The 15,685-nt window shown below is 45.6% G+C and overlaps 6 protein-coding genes across 7 annotated transcripts in view; 3 read left to right on the top strand and 3 right to left on the bottom strand.

Annotated features, from left to right (window-relative positions):
- Positions 1-1,238: 1,238 nt before the first annotated feature.
- Positions 1,239-5,770, bottom strand: LOC128274946 (ATP-binding cassette sub-family B member 6). Of its 2 annotated transcripts, none has more exons than XM_053013297.1 (5): positions 5,535-5,770; positions 3,142-4,377; positions 2,904-3,079; positions 2,570-2,775; positions 1,239-2,486 (listed from the first exon to the last, which is right to left on the bottom strand). In XM_053013297.1, exons 2-5 carry the CDS (start codon positions 4,352-4,354, stop codon positions 1,523-1,525), a joined length of 2,559 nt encoding a protein of 852 aa, XP_052869257.1. In that variant the 5' UTR covers positions 4,355-4,377; positions 5,535-5,770; the 3' UTR covers positions 1,239-1,522. The 2 variants fall into 2 exon arrangements, with proteins under 2 accessions (XP_052869257.1, XP_052869258.1); XM_053013298.1 differs by lacking the exon at positions 5,535-5,770 and adding an exon at positions 4,522-4,617.
- Positions 5,771-5,946: 176 nt separating this feature from the next.
- Positions 5,947-7,064, top strand: LOC128272334 (uncharacterized). The gene is made up of 2 exons (XM_053010124.1): positions 5,947-6,226; positions 6,316-7,064. Exons 1-2 carry the CDS (start codon positions 6,152-6,154, stop codon positions 6,784-6,786), a joined length of 546 nt encoding a protein of 181 aa, XP_052866084.1. The 5' UTR covers positions 5,947-6,151; the 3' UTR covers positions 6,787-7,064.
- LOC128272335 (mitochondrial import inner membrane translocase subunit Tim13-like) lies at positions 6,778-7,503 on the bottom strand. The gene is made up of 3 exons (XM_053010125.1): positions 7,268-7,503; positions 7,136-7,204; positions 6,778-7,074 (listed from the first exon to the last, which is right to left on the bottom strand). Exons 1-3 carry the CDS (start codon positions 7,367-7,369, stop codon positions 6,976-6,978), a joined length of 270 nt encoding a protein of 89 aa, XP_052866085.1. The 5' UTR covers positions 7,370-7,503; the 3' UTR covers positions 6,778-6,975.
- A 338-nt stretch (positions 7,504-7,841) lies between these two features.
- LOC128272893 (selenocysteine insertion sequence-binding protein 2) lies at positions 7,842-9,457 on the top strand. Its single transcript, XM_053010776.1, has 2 exons — positions 7,842-8,707; positions 8,769-9,457. The coding sequence occupies exons 1-2, from the start codon at positions 7,914-7,916 to the stop codon at positions 9,211-9,213; spliced, it is 1,239 nt and encodes a 412-aa protein (XP_052866736.1). The 5' UTR covers positions 7,842-7,913; the 3' UTR covers positions 9,214-9,457.
- A 780-nt stretch (positions 9,458-10,237) lies between these two features.
- Positions 10,238-11,934, top strand: LOC128270437 (gustatory receptor for bitter taste 66a-like). Its single transcript, XM_053007835.1, has 3 exons — positions 10,238-10,463; positions 10,526-11,697; positions 11,767-11,934. Exons 1-3 carry the CDS (start codon positions 10,238-10,240, stop codon positions 11,932-11,934), a joined length of 1,566 nt encoding a protein of 521 aa, XP_052863795.1.
- Positions 11,935-12,867: 933 nt separating this feature from the next.
- The window catches only part of LOC128270436 (ankyrin-2-like), a 63,982-nt gene continuing 61,164 nt past the window's right edge, over positions 12,868-15,685 (bottom strand). The window contains exons 10-12 of the mRNA XM_053007834.1: positions 15,448-15,625; positions 14,590-14,645; positions 12,868-14,418 (exon numbers count right to left, since the gene is read on the bottom strand). Of these exons, the coding sequence (XP_052863794.1) occupies positions 14,395-14,418; positions 14,590-14,645; positions 15,448-15,625 (258 nt within the window). The 3' untranslated portion in view covers positions 12,868-14,394. The remainder of the gene's footprint in view (positions 14,419-14,589; positions 14,646-15,447; positions 15,626-15,685) is intronic.

The raw sequence follows: 15,685 nt of genomic DNA, 5'->3' as shown, positions 1-15,685 counted from the left end.
CAGTATGCGTCTTTAAAGGAGCCTTATTTTCATAAGTAATTTTTATGCTGCTTGGTAACGTTTTCTTCTCCGCCACGGATACCAACGTAACGAGTTGTTGTGTCCGGCCGGTGAAGTTTCACATTAAACGTTGGTGCACAAAAGTAGTACACGGTAGACGGTGATCGACTATGTGATCGGGCTCTAATAGCCGTACCGAACGAAGCCTTGATTGACTTTGACTTTGGCGCAAAAATAGATGGTGGTGGTGTAGTGCACTGAGCAAGCAAAAAAATGGTTACGTTTAAGAGATTTAACTAAGGAACGGCAACTCTGCTACCGCCAGACCCTGACCTACAGCTGCCGGAGGCGTGCAGTACGACGTCCGCGAAGCAATGGTCGTGAGAATGACCAGTGTATGGGATGCTGCCAAAGACCCAATGATATTGTTAATCATACACTCGAAGGTGCTGATTGGATAGGGTGCTGATCATCAACGCGCTTACCATTAAATAGCCAAGCAATTTTGAGAAAAGATAAGACAATGCTGGATAATTTGTTTGCTATCTTAAACCTTTTGCTATAGGGAAGTTAGTTTTGGGAAATTTTGAAAAACATCTTTTTGATGCTCGTTAAACATAAACGATAAACGATCGTTAATAGACGAAGTTAAACGAACGATGTTGCTCAATAAGGGCTTTGGTTATCAGAAATGGTTTGATTTATCCTTCACTGCGATATTCACCATAGGTAGTGCTACTAATCTCAGTAAGAACTCAATTTCTACTCACGAACCATGACGACGATGTCTTTGGTAGATCGAACAACCACGCTGCACATTTACAGCTTCATGCCGCCAATACCTCAATAAGCCAATATCAATACCTTGCAGAACGTTGACCCGAAAACAGAATCCTTGGTATTGTACCGTACTGCGTTTCTGCGGAACAGGGTCGATCGGTATGACACGTTGGATTTCCGATCAAAAACTCAAGATTATGTCCGTTAAGGTCAAACGTTCAAACATTGATGAGTAGACCTTAGACTTTAGACAGCTTTCGAATAACGCCTAAGTTATGCAATCCGCTAAGCACAGCTTATTCTACATTGAACCATTTTTCTTTCTTTTACCGTTTAGAGTGACTTAGGGAGTCAAACTATGTTCTACTGAAAAACTCCGGTGCCCGTCAAAAAACATCAAAACGTCCGCAAAAACAACTCATAGATACAATAGAAAATACACCTTTTTTAATTAAAGTTTTAAACAGAAAGTTTAATGGTGGTTTCAGTGACGTTATTTGTGACTTCTTGTACATAATTTAAATCACCCTACGCAAATGGTATTAGCCTCACCTTTCTCATCGGCACTCTATCAGTCCATCTTTGTACATTGCAATCTGGTCATTGCAGCGCTGCTTTTGGATCGTTCAACTTTCCCTATCTTCGCTATCACATATCCCTAATTATCGGTAGAAGATGCACATAGAATTTGCCCCATACACGATAATCCTTCCCCACGGGTTTTTGGAGGCACAAATGATGCTCAACCCTGATGATGATGGTGGTGATGAGCCGATGGCATTGCCGGCATCTTGCTAGGCGTTTCATTTGCCGTCCCATTCGGTACTTGACCGTTGACTGCCGTGCTGTCGTCCGTTGTGTTTGCTCCCACTTCAAGGTTTTTCAACTGCTGATTCCACATTTCAGCGTAGACACCGTTACTTTCCAGCAGCAGCTCGTGCCGACCACGTTCTACAATGGCTCCTTCCTTTAGCACAAGAATTTCGTCCGCATGGATGATCGTCGACAGGCGGTGGGCAATGATCAGTGTCGTTCGATTGGCGCACACCTTTGCCAGCGCCGCTTGAATGTTGCGCTCAGTTTGAGTATCGAGCGCACTGGTCGCTTCATCGAGTAGCACAATTGAGGGTGATTTAAGGATCGTTCGTGCGATCGCGACACGTTGCTTTTCACCACCGCTCAATCGAAGTCCCCTTTCGCCCACCTGCGTATCGTACTTCTCGGGGAACGACAGAATCCGCTCGTGAATGTCGGCGCTCCGGGCGGCCATAATGATGTCGGCTTCGGGAGCTCCGACACGCCCGTATTGGATGTTGTACTTGATCGTGTTGTTAAAGAGAACCGTATCCTGCGGTACTACACCGACCGCTTGTCGCAGTGATGCCTGGCGTACCGTTTTAATGTTTTGTCCGTCGACCGATATGGAGCCACCGTCTACGTCGTAAAACCGGAACAGCAGCCGCATGATCGTGCTCTTACCGGCACCCGACGGACCAACGATAGCAACTGTTTTGCCAGCGGGAACGGTAAAACTGACGTTACGCAGCACGAAACGCTCAACGTTGTAGCCAAAAGTTACGTCGTTGAAGTCGATGCCACCGCGCACAACGGCCAGTTCGCCAGCACCCGGAGCATCTATAACTTCCTGGTCTTCGCGCATCAGATCAAACATATTTTCCATGTCGACGAAGTTCTTTTGAATCGCACTGTGGGAAAGTTTGGGTTTATCAACAGTTAAGTTAAAGCTCACAATCTAATATCCTGTTTTCCTGGACACTGATGTACTTACCGATAGAAGGTGCCGAACCAATTTAGGGGAACATAGAGCTGTATGATGTAACTGGCAAACAAAACATAATCTCCAACTGTAAGCCCATCCTGATATACCACCAGATAGGCGCATAGCAGCGAGCCAGCTAGCAACCCACCACAGACGATGATGTTTTGCATGGTATTCAGGATATTCAGTGTAATTATGGATCGCCATTCTTCGTCCTGCAAATTTAAAAATGTATATACTTGAGACCATTTAAGTAAAAACATGTGCCAGCTCGTAGCAGAAACATGAAATGCATCGTTGCATTAAAACGATTAAATCGTTGCGGCCGATAAGAACCACTTACCTGAAACTTGAGAATGGCTTCACGGTAACAGTCCACCTCGTATTGCTCAGCGCCGTAGTACTTGACCGTTTCGAAGTTGAGCAGCGAATCGACACTTCGAGCCTTCTGCTGATTATCGGCAAGATTCATGCGCCGTTGAAACTTTGTACGCCACTCCGTCACCATGATTGTTGCCACTGAAAGTACAAACGAATGCCTCAGCGATGTCTTCCTCCGTTCATCCCTGCCACAAACTTACCAATGTAGAGGGTCATCGTGAGAAAAACGATGAACCCGAACCACCAGTTGAAGACCGTTATGAAGAACACCACCGCAACCAGAATGTCCACGATGGTCGGCGCAATAGAGAAGAGAATGTAGTTCAGCAGATTGTTGATACTGTCCGTGCCGCGATCCATCACGCGCAACACCTCGCCCGTTTTGCGGTTCAAATGCCAGCGCAACGAAAGGCTGTGCAGGTGGCGGAACAGCTCGAGTTCGATTTCTCGCGTCGTGTACTGCTGAATACGGATCCATAAAAAGCTGCGCAGATTGTTAAGCAGACCCATCGAGCCAGTACCGCCACCTTGGAGAAACTTGAATCCAACGTACACCAGGATCCAATCCCATCGGAAGAGCACGGGCTGCGCAGAGAGACTGTCGACAATCTTTTTGTTGTAGATCGGCACGTACAGATTAATGACTCGACCGCCAATAAGCAGCAGGAAACAGAAAATCACACGGATCTGTAAGAAGCTATCCTTTTTCGGCCACAAAAATGGCATCAGTGTGCCCATTTTGTGCCACGCGTTTCGAAACGTGGACTGATTCTCCTGGTTTGTGTGCAGATTCTGGTACTCTTCACCGTTTAGGGTGGAGGTGATGGCTGGTGCTTTCAGACCGATCACAAACAGCAGCATCGTGACGATGTACCGCACGATAAACAATCCAAACTCTACCCGGTCTTTCAGCGTTTGCAACTGGAACCAACCGCCGTGATAGTTCAAGTTGACGAAAGCAATGTTCTGCGCCACAAACAGCATCGTCCAGAAAATGAGCAGTATCAATCCGTGGCCATTGGTTCGTGGTGACGGCAACTGGTAGTAGCGTTCCTTCACGAGCAACACGATTGAGTAAGGGTATGCGACCAGGGCTACTGCCAACGAGAGTATCATAAAGCCGTACACCTGCGCTCCATCGAACACGAATCCTTCCAGAACAAAGCGAACTTGGGTCAGCAGCGTCAGCAGAACCAGCAGGAACAGTTGGAAGTTATACAGTCCAGATTTCCTGATCAGATGCGGATAGACTTCGGTTGCATAGCGCCTGTACATGATGAGTTGCATCGTACCGAACAGTAGCATGAAGCCACCGATCGTTCCCATTGCCACCGTATCCATGAAGCACTGCGAGACGCCATGGTTGAACCACACCACGTCCATAGACGTGTCATTCGGACAGTAGTGTATCATTTTGACCAAAGTTCGCGGCAACACTGGAATGATGACACAAGATAAAAAGAGATTAATATTCACAGCAAACAGAAACGGGATGTGTGTTCGGGCACAGGGATGGAAATGAAATAACGATGCAATGGTGCTACATAATTTACAAACACTTTAGCTACATACAAGCGTACCGCTTATGATAACGGATCCCCGGCTTATCGTTTGCAACCTGGTGTTGCAATCCGCAATTTTTCCCCGCCGTGCATGCGCTTGCACGATTTTGAAAGACTTTTGCAATCAATTCGAAAGTACTACAACGTGCCACATTGGATGGTACATCTCTGACAATCTCCGAATTCTACGGAAGTATGGCAAAACATGTTCGATGGTGCAACCAATAATCTAAGGACCAAAGGTGATACCAGAGAGTGTCTGTAAAAGTTCTGCTTCAAGTGCCATCGAAGAAAATTTTCGAATCACCACTACAGTTGCCATTGAAGGTCAATGCCTTAGGGAGTTTCCGGATTATCTGGAGCACAATTCTGTGCCCACTCAAGGGTAGGGATGTAAGCTGCAATCGCCAGTCAATGAGCATCTTCAACTCGTAGTGACAACTTATAATAGCTGCATTTCGACTGCCAGAGTACATTGGAATGTTTTATTCCGCTTATCGGTATATAGCGGCATCAGGGAGATTAGAGAAGTTAGTTTCAACATCGCACTATAGTTTTACCGTCCACGCGTAATGGGCAGGATTTCTCTTCGGCAGGCGGGAAAATATTCAAAGCAATCATATTTGATAAGCGAATTAATAAATTTTAGACATTCGGTGATTGCGCTCTAATTAAGGCAAGCAATATGCATTATGAAGCGTCTGCACATTGTCAGGATTCTAAGAATTCAAATTGATTTGACAGCGCATGCCGGTTTTCTGTGCGGCGCACTACCGGCCTTCAATCCGGCAATCGGGTAATTGCTAAAAAATAGTTTCACCCGTCCAAACTTGGTATACCGAACGGGCTTCCCTGACGACGAGTTCCGTGGGACAACGAAAGTTGATACGTAGAAGGTTACATCACGGTGACGGTGCAAGGCTTTCTCCGTGGAAACTTAATTAGCGCCTTGATCGGAGTCGGGTCAACGGGTTTTGCTGCTGCAAATATAGGGACAAAACGCCACTAAAGCTATCTCGCAAAATGCTTACACTGCACGGGTCTTCCGGTAAACAGTAATATGGGTTCTGCACACGAAAGTTTACTTTAGATAAACGTACGATCTGAGTCACAAGTGAATTCGCACAGTCACGACCATCGAAGTGGACACTTTTAATCAATTTGTCTATTTTAGACAAAATCCTACTGCGTCACTCCGGCCAGGATTAGGTCTGTACTCCATACATAGTTTAATGCACCGCACACAGTTTGCGCCGCAAATAAATTAGCCGCGAGCTAAAGCAAAACTGTGCGATGATGTTCCAAAACAGTGCCTTTTGTATTTTCTGTTTTATTTTTCTTTTCTGACAGATGCTCTGACAGAAGCCAGATTCCGTTGTGGTATAACTGGTATAAATTGAGCGTCCTTCGCAGTTTAACATTCTTCATTCCGGTTTTCGTCGTAATATCTTGTATCGAGTTGTTATTCTAGTTTCTTAAATTTCTCAAGCAATACCAAACTCGTTAAACGTTGCACGGTGTTCGGATGAGCCGGACAAATGCCGAAAAACCGCTAAACTGTTATTCCGCCCCGGGTTGCTTAGGTACGCACTAGTAAACAAATCAACGCATATCAACAATCGATTTTTGATTCTATCCGAAAAGCATAATGGATGAAGATTTGGAGTTTCGCGATATGGTGTTGAAAAAACTGGAAGAAAGTGGATCGTTGCTAAGCATTAAAGTAAGTCGCGGTTTTAACTGGCCAGACTTGGCCAGACTTGGCCAGTCTTGGCTAGTATACAGGTTACTTAACACTCATACAATTTTCAGGCTAAACTGCGCGCGCTACTGTACGACATCATCGAAAACGAATGCAATGTTAACGACCATTGCAGCAAGGTTGATAAAACGTCCAACACGCTTGAAAAAGATTCAGATTTCCTGCTGGACCAAAAAACACTTGCCTATGAGCTAATGTTCGATATGCTGTCTTCACTGAATCTGCAATACACGAAGCAAATCCTGGCCGCAGAGTCGGGCTATCGTAGTGGCACGGTGCCTCGTGAGCATATGATCCGACAGTTGGGCCTTCAATCGACTGATCACGGCGAAGATAATGTGCGTCAACCGCTCCTAATGTTAATGGTCGACCGACTGTGCGGCGAAATGGTTGCAAATATTAGTTCTGAAACCAAAAGCAGTTCAAATGAGTCATCGTCTGTCGAGATGCACTATGAAGCGCGAACGAAAACAGAACAGAGCGACGGCGTCAGTACGCAGAACGAAACACCGGATGATTAGAAGTGTCCTGCGGTATTTAACGTTCCGGGGATGATTTATTATGCTAGTAGGTAAACTCAAAACAAAAACCTTCGTCGGCCTAAATTTCCCGATAATAAACTTGGAAGCTTACGCAAGATCGACTTCGGTTGCAGAACGTAAACCGTTCTTTGATTACATTTCGGTACCACTTCCACATGACTCCTCCGTTTAGCCTTTATACTGCTCTTGCTGTAAACGCTGTGTCAACGCTCGAGAGACCACATTCCAAGAGTCCATAAACCTGTCCATGCACATGGCAATGCATTTCTGCAAACAAACAAAGGAAAACCATGAACCTAAATTATGTGCATCATCGTTCGCAACATACCTGCTCGGAACTATCCAGGTCCTGCCCCGGTTTTCCAACGCACTTCTTGAAACACTTCTCGGTCATTTTCTGGAAGCGAAGAATATATTAAAATAGCAACATTCACAAACGTAATGGTAACAGGCAACTTACGGTTACTAGTTCTTGTGCGTTCGCTATCGCAATCTTCTGTTTGATTGTGCTCATCAATTCGTCCTTTTGCGTGGAGGACAGATTTTCCAGCGAAGCTTCCATAATGGCAGTGTGATTGCTACAGAAGTAAATGCAATGCAATCCTAGGAGAGCTTTGGTAAATACGATTCGGGACAAATAGTCCCCGAATGACCGGAATATACACACTTTATTTGTACTTGGTTGTGTAATATCGCGCACGCCGTCGGTAAAGAACTGTCAAAAGGGTTAACTTTGTTGACAAAATTTGCAACAATGACGGATGTCACTTTGATTGTTTATATCCTTGGTGAGTAATGTCAAATGTACGAAAAATGCATTTATTTCAATTAATCTAAACCGTTTTTGGTGCATTTTAAGAAAAAATAGAATCGTTGTTACTCGAATAGCACGCGTCGAAGGTTCTTGAAAGAATCAAACAAAATTTAGTGGACGGCTAGCACTGCGAGGTTGAAATAACCCTTCGCCTATATCCCTACCTGTCAACGAACGTCGGCGAAGGATGAAAAAGTGTTTTAACGGGGCGGAAGGATAACAGTGCCGGACTGAAAGCTTCGGAAGCCTTGGTTTCTTCGATAGTATGGGAATTTACGGTTGCTGTTAGTCAATGGTGCCCTCGACAACAATGCAAACCGATCCGCTCGGTGCTTCGGCTGTCGGAGGACCACCAGCGAATGTCTCGGGTTTGCAGACTGGCCACCCGTTCCATTCACCGATGTCAGACGGTGAGAAAATATCTGCACGCAAGGCTCGCAAGGAGGCAGAACGGCAGAAGAAGGCGGCAAAAAAATATGAGGAGCAGCTCAAAAAGATTCGTGGCCCGAAAAGCCAAAAGCTGCAGATCATCGACGAGAGCTTCCTAACGAAGTACCAGCACGTTCAATCGTTGCCACCGGGCCCAACGCTGAAAACAAAAAAACGCTCGAAGAAAGCTCCCACCGAAGTCGTTCAGATCAATCTGTCCGAGGCAATCCGCGAGCAACTCGCCGGCGGAGATCGTGCTGAGCACAAACCGATCGTTCCGATCGTCCCGCAGCCGCCGCTGCTGGTACTGCACAAGGGCAAGCAACGGGAAGTGCCAAAGGAGAAAAAGCCCACTCGACTGAAGAAGGATATAGTAAGGAACCGATCGGAGAAGGCGGCCAGTGTCGGCACCGATAACAAAGAGTGCTGCCCCGAAGCAGCGAAACCAGCCGGTGTTGGTAACTGCTCGGGCGGTGAAACTGTTCCGGAACCGCCGTTGGTCGACTCACCTTTTCTCAAAGCGATCGAGCGCTGCTGCATTAGCGACGGTCCGCCACCGAGCCGTGACTCTAGCGAATATCAGAATGGTTTTCCAACACTTCGAGCGTCCATGGCACCGAAACCGGGAACCCTCAGGCATTCGAGAAACTTTCGACCGTAAGTCGGCGTGGACGGGCGTCCAGAATCTTCGAGTTCTAGCAATGAGTTCCCTTTTCAGATACTGCGATCACCTCATTACGGACGATCTGCGTGAATTAGCCGAGCAGGTGGTGGTTAAAGTGTTTCAGTTCCAATCGAAAGCGTATGCCAAAAATCCCATTAAGGCAGTCAGTAGCAAGCGATTCGTGGTGGGGTTCAACGAAGTTCTCAAACACCTGGAACTACGCAAGGTCCGCTTGGTGTTGATTGCACCGGATCTCGAACCGAACGACGCGATCGACCAGTTGGTCGGCAACATGAAGGTTCTGTGTCGCCAGAGCCAGGTGCCATATTTATTCGCTCTCAAGCGCAGAAAGATCGGTTTCCATCTGCTGAAAAAAGCACCGATCAGCTGCGTTGGTATGCTGAGCTATGCGGGTTGCGAGGACACCGTTAAGCAGATGTTGGAGATCGTCGAAGAGGAACGCGCGAACTATCGCACCCAAATGGGAACGGTGGCATGAAACGGTCCCGCATCGAGCATCGAGCAACAATACTCTAGTCATTCCATGGACGTGCATGTAGTGTGTAGGTCTTAGCACAGCCCAAGTCTCTGCTCCATCCGGAAGAAGAAATTTTCTAGTCTCTCTTACTGCTACAAGCATGTCTATCATCTTATCAATGTGAGTGTTATTGAGCAAATTGGTGACAAACGGTTCCCCATTGTGCGGCAATGTACAAACCATATTTTATTACATGATATCAATAAACGTACCATTTCCGATATCCATTATGATGGAAACCATTTATATGCGAGATGCTGTTTTTGTGAATAATTATCGGTGCACTTTCAAAATGAAGGAACAAATACCTCGACTCGATAAAATGTAAGCTCGATAAGGTAAGTGTTCGGAAACTGATGACGAATTACCAATAGTCTCCAGAGCATTTAGTTTATGCGTTCAATTTATTATATTCTGAACACAGTTTTATTAAGTTAACAAATAAATCGTGATTTTATTTTTTATAATAAACAACGATACAGAGTGTATTTATTTTTAAATTTTAAACGTTTCCCAATTCATATTCCAGATCATTCAACTTTGTTCTCAAAAGATACAGCTAAAAATGTTGATGATTCCAATTCTCATTTGTTAGAATCAAGCATTAAAAACGATTAGAGAGGCTATCTTTTACCACAGCTTTTTTTTACACGCAAAGCACCAAAACGATTTAAACCTATCTTTGGCCAATTACTTAAGTCTGGTTCTTCGCGGATTATGTACAAATGCATAATGCTCACCATTACCTTAATTACTATGTTCGTTGAACGAGGTGGTGAACAATTCATCACATGAGCTCTGGCTAGGTGTTTGAGGCAACATTAAAATCAATTTGTTAATGATAGGTTCTTCAATATTTGATCAGTATGTCGTAGGGTGATGACTAATGGGCGTGAGTCCACTGCTAGATACTCGACCACTTCATCCTGGCTTAGCGTTCTCATTCTGCTGTGTCGATTCAACGGTGTGAAAAGTAGAAAGCAAAATGTCCGCTTCTTCGACAGGTGGATTGTTGGATTCGTTGCGCGGTCTCTTCTATGTTTCTACCATTTTTGGGGTAATTCCTTTGTCTTTGCGTGCGTTTTATAAACGGCGCGTTCTGCAGGTGTCTATCACCGGTAACGTATGGGTGGTGTGCAACATCATTGTCTACACGGCGCTGTACCACGTGGCAACCACGAACTACGTGAAGGACAACTGGGGATCACAAAGTAAGTGGGACCGTTGAACCTGTGGCACATTACAACTTTGAGTGACCGTCGATCTACTGCAGAAACTCTGACCAATGCGATCGGCATTTTCGTTACTTACATGGAACCGATTATGATGAGCACGGATATGGTGGCGGGAATGTTCAATCAGAAGCGTATTATTGAGACTTTGGAGCGGTTGAACCGCGTTGATGCCAAACTTGCCGGAGAAGGTATCCAGATCAACAACCGTCCTTTGCAGCACATCGCCCTGCTTTTAGGCCTGTCCATGCTGGGTTTCGAGGCAGTCATCACGGTGTATAGTTTCGTGGTCTTCGAGGAAGCCGTAACATTCGTCTCGATCATTTGGTTCATCACGACCATACCGACGGCGCTTAACTCGGTCTGCCGCATTTGGTTCATCCTTCTCGTACACGCCGTTCGCCAACGGTTTAACGCCATGAATGCACACATGAGCGAAATTGCACAGGGACTACAGCACTACAAGGAGCAACAAGGCAGCGAACGGGATAAAGAGGTGTGCGATGTTCCGTTGGACTATCTGGAGAAAGAAATATTTACCGTTTACACCCAGAAGAAGCTGCAGCTTGCGGCAACACCACCGAAAAAGAAACTGCTCACAACTCGGGTCATTAGTGTTAAGCCGTACGAAGCGAAAAACTTGGGGCACAAGCCGGTACCAGTGCCATCGCGTCGCAATGTGGTCCATCCATCGGCAAAGCAAGAGCGACCGGGCGCAGTCCAAGAGTTCCTTCCGAGCGATATTCGACAATGGCCCCGGATCGACCAGCGGATGGACAACAAGTTAATACTGATCTGCCGGACTCACGATGAACTGTGTGAGATTGGGAAAATTATCAACCGCATGTACAGCGTGCAGATGCTCGTTGCGATGGCCCACGGGTTTGTCGCTATAACCGCACAGCTATACTTTCTCTACTGTGGGCTGACAGGGCAGGAGGTGCCGATCCTGTTCCGCTCCGCTCAGGTGCTGCTTCTGTCGCTGACGTACATCTGCTACACGGCACTCAAGTGTGTTGTTCCGATATTCGTGTGCTGGAAGACCAAAACCGACTCGCACAGGACCGGTATCGAGATGCACCACTTGGCAAACGTGATCGACGAAAGTCATTGCTACGAGGTGGTCAATCATCTTTCGCTGAAACTGCTCAACCACCATCTGAACTTCAGCGCTTGTGGATTCTTCGATCTAGACATGACAACGTTGTATGCGGTCTGTAATAGTTTAGCTCACAATTGTTGTTCTCTAATGCCCACTAATTTCCTTATCACGACTTTCCAGATTACCGGTGCTGTGACGAGCTATTTGATCATTTTAATCCAATTCAACCTAGCTGCCATTCAGAAGTCCAGTGGAAATACGACCAGCATAGCTAATGTAACAACAACTGCACTAGCAATTATCGACGAGGTCACCACGGCGCTGGCGACTTACACGAGCCCCAAGTAGTCCACGCTACAGAGTGCATTCCAGTGAGTCCTGTCCGTTACAAACAAGCATTTCTACAAAGCCCTTCAATTTTTTCTCATCTATCCACATTCCACATTCAATGCTTACAATTGCGTAAATAAACAATCTTCTTCTATATATATATAAACTAGCAGTTCCCGGCGCGCGTCGCTGCGCCTCATTTCATCCTTATTTCTCGATTGGGAGGCGTTTCAGAGGACTTCTTGGTGACGTATCCGATCAGCTTCCCTTTTCGCTTCCCGTTACTCCTACTTTTCAAACGATGGGACTTCCCGGTGACGTAGTCGTTCAATTTTCCTTCCCGCCTCCCGTTACTCCTCCGTTTTCCGGTGACGTATCCGATCGGCTTCCCGTTGTATGCATGTCAAAACTCGCATCACCTGAGTTTGTTTCAAATTGCTTGAAAATTATCCGAGCTTTGCTAACATTAACCCAGATTTTGTATGAGAGCCACACTTTGTAAAGAGGGGAGGGGTTTCAAACATTCACCACAACATTTCCCCTTCCCCAAGACTCCCATCTGCCGAATTTAGTTCGATTTGCTCGAAAACGTTTGTATGGGATGTTACGGTATGTTACGTTTGTATGGGAGCCCCCCTTTCCCCGGAGGTGTGGGAGAGTTAAACTTTCCTATTCACAATCCGGGGTCACAAAACTACGCTGTGCAAAATTTCACGCGGATTGGTTCAGTAGTTTTGGAGAAAATGCGGTACAGACAGACAAACAACCATTTTTATATACACTGCTTTTCATAATGATAGCCTCACCCGTTTTTTCAGACTGAATAGATAAGTAGATAAGACGCTGAACCTATTTTAGAGGAATCAGTTAGTGTGGCAAAAGAAATAATATCCATTGTTTGGTTTTCCATTGATACAAAATACAAAGGCATACAAAATTTTTATGTTTTCGTGTAAGCACTTTTATTTTTCATACATTTTGCAAATGGTACATCTATGTTGTTATGCTGCATGTTGTTTGACTTCGTTTCACTAATAATCATTTTCTGATTGGTTGATTCCATACACACCGCCGACGGCTACGCCAGCAGCACTTACATGTCGGCGGATGTCACATTATTTTCATCATATTAATATCATTATATTTTCTCTCAGATCACGCTCGTGGCTCTCGCACGAGTCGCCTAGAATCTACTGATTTATTTCGCCTTTTCTTTGTGTTATTTTAAATGCAAAGTGTGTGTGTGGGGATGCATTTTGGTTTTGGTTTTCTTCCATTTTCACCTTTGTTAAAATATCTAATCTTGCCTGCTTGGTATCTCACAAAAACGACCGCGCCCCGTTGAGCTACCACCCGCGACACCTTTTCAGCATTAGTGGAGGTACCCGTTTGGGTGTATTCCGTACTTTACGGTTTGTATTATAAGATTTTATCAGTAATTGTAAATTTTAACTATAACATGCTTTGCTTCACACAGTGTTGCCACCATCCCGCTTTGTTTAAAAAAGAGTTTAATGCTACCCGCGTAGCCTTGTTGCGCACACCTCGCTTGCCTTTTCGCACACAGTCGGGTTAAGCCGCCTTCGCACGAAGGTGTTGGGAATGCGCAGAAATGAAGTACCAGAATCTTATGCCAGTAAGCGTTATCCGTAAATCAGCCATCGCAAAGCTTCAAGAATGATATAAGCATGTTCAGTAACGTTAAGGATTTGATGCAAGTATAGTGCAAGCAGTGCCTCGTGCGCATCTCCGTTCTTCAGTAACTGCTCCAACCGAAGGCTTGATCCGTACGATTCTGTTTGCAGCGGACAAGTCACTTGCTATATTGCCTTAACTTAAGGTTCCAAAGCTAGTTTGCTTGTTGCCTTGGTAAAACTGCCATTGGTTCCCACCGGGCCATCGGGATGGGGTGGCTCGAGATCCAGTTAAGTTTAGAAATGAGTCGGCACTATGTCGGTGAGGCTTGGCTTAGACCATTACCTTGCGGCGCAACAGCGGTTTGAAAGGGCCTGAACTTTCCTTTCTTGCATATGTATGAAATAAAGCTAACTTTTTATGCTGTTGCCACTGTTACCGAATTACAAAACAACACGTATTCAAATGAGCGCCAGCCAAGCTATGTTCCTGTTTATGCTGTTCCTGCCATGTTCCGGAGACGATCTTTTCGCACAGTGCTGCCTTTGTTGGCTTATGGTTTATATGCATATAACGTTGTGTATTCTGATTAAGATTGTTGTTCCATAATAGTAGAGGAATTGTGGAAAAGTACACACATCCTATCGGAGTATCGAAGGTTCTGTGGCCTTTAGGTGGCTTTTTGTATGTTTAAAGGCTAGTAGTTCGATAAAACTGCGTAATGCGCTTGCGATGAAACTGTCTGGAGACATCTTAAAATCGTGCTCTCGCATCACTGCAAAATGCCGGAAGTGATGTCAGTTTGTGTGTGTGTGTGTCTGTAGAGGAGTCTTAGCCCAACCATTAGTCTTCCTTATCGGTAGATTTCTGATGGAGAGAACATAATAATAAAACATTTAGAAACATATCAATCGTACAGATGAATATTGGCGGTACACCTCAGATTTGGATAGTTTTTCGAGATGGCTTTAGAAAGCATCAAAAGTTTTATAGCACAAGTGTACACCCAACACTATAACGGGAGAAAATAATACTCACACTTTGTGGTTTATCCTTGACCGTTTCCTTCGTTACCTCATCGAAAGCCATGTCCCCTGTGGAAGTAAAGATCAGACGGCGTCGATTAGTGAGATCACTGCCCGAATGCCCCAACATTGTCGTACATGCATCGGTTTAAGGTCGAGAAAACGCAAACAACGGGACGAGCCAAAGAGTAGCCAAAACTAAACCGAGAATTTTCTAGCGAATGAGTAACCAAAGCGATAAACGAACGCTACTAAAAAGGTTTGATGAGATACGGTTCGATAGCAATTTAACGACTGTTGCGTCTAGCAGCGCCTACTATCATTATTTGCCCTGCGATCATTGCTTCACTGACGAGCTCCATTTCCTGGCGTAAAAGTGTGTGTGTGTGTGAGTGGCGTTCTACTGCAAAACGGAAATAGCGAGACCCCTGTCCACTGGCTGGGATTTTCGGGTCCTGGATAACTAGAGAACTAGAGTTGGCGAGAAGTGTCTGTGTGTGGTAAACATTTAATGTGACTAAGAGAAAAAAAAACAACTGGCCGTAAACAAATCTATAGTAAAAGAGTGCTTGAAAGACAGAGAGAACGAGAGACAGAGCAAGAGAGAGCATAGCCCTTTTGGGCAAAGATCCAAGCATTAGCTATACACGCGAACGAAGTGACCACGAACAAGAGGCAGGTGTGGTGTTGGAAGACGTTTTTGAGCGGTGTACGACATGACACGAGACACGTTGAACTGATAAAGGACTCTCGCTAGGCACAGGCACTGGATAACCCGCGCCGGATGGAGTTGAAGTTGTTTTCGAAACTGATCTGTGTTGAGATGTGGTGTTTTGGTTTTTTTGTTTGGGTAAAGTAATCGTTCGCTAACCTGGAAACAGTTCTCTACTTAATAGCTCAATATCCGTCGTCCGCCCGTGGAAAGCCGACGCCGATGACGTTGCCGCTGACGAGGACGAGCTCGCCGTGGTCACTGTTGCGGAGGAGGATGCGATCTGCGAACTACGGTATACTTGCTGTTGCTGTTGCTGTTGCCGTTGCTGGGCGTACTGCTGAGACTGGTGAGACGCCGAGAAGGAACTCATCATGGCGCTACCGAAAGCAACCGT

This window comes from Anopheles cruzii, chromosome 3 (genome assembly GCF_943734635.1).
Source record: "Anopheles cruzii chromosome 3, idAnoCruzAS_RS32_06, whole genome shotgun sequence".
Classification (NCBI taxonomy): Eukaryota; Metazoa; Arthropoda; class Insecta; order Diptera; family Culicidae; genus Anopheles; species Anopheles cruzii.
The sequence above is the reverse complement of the archived record's forward strand: the minus strand, read 5'-3'. Positions and strand labels throughout refer to the sequence as shown.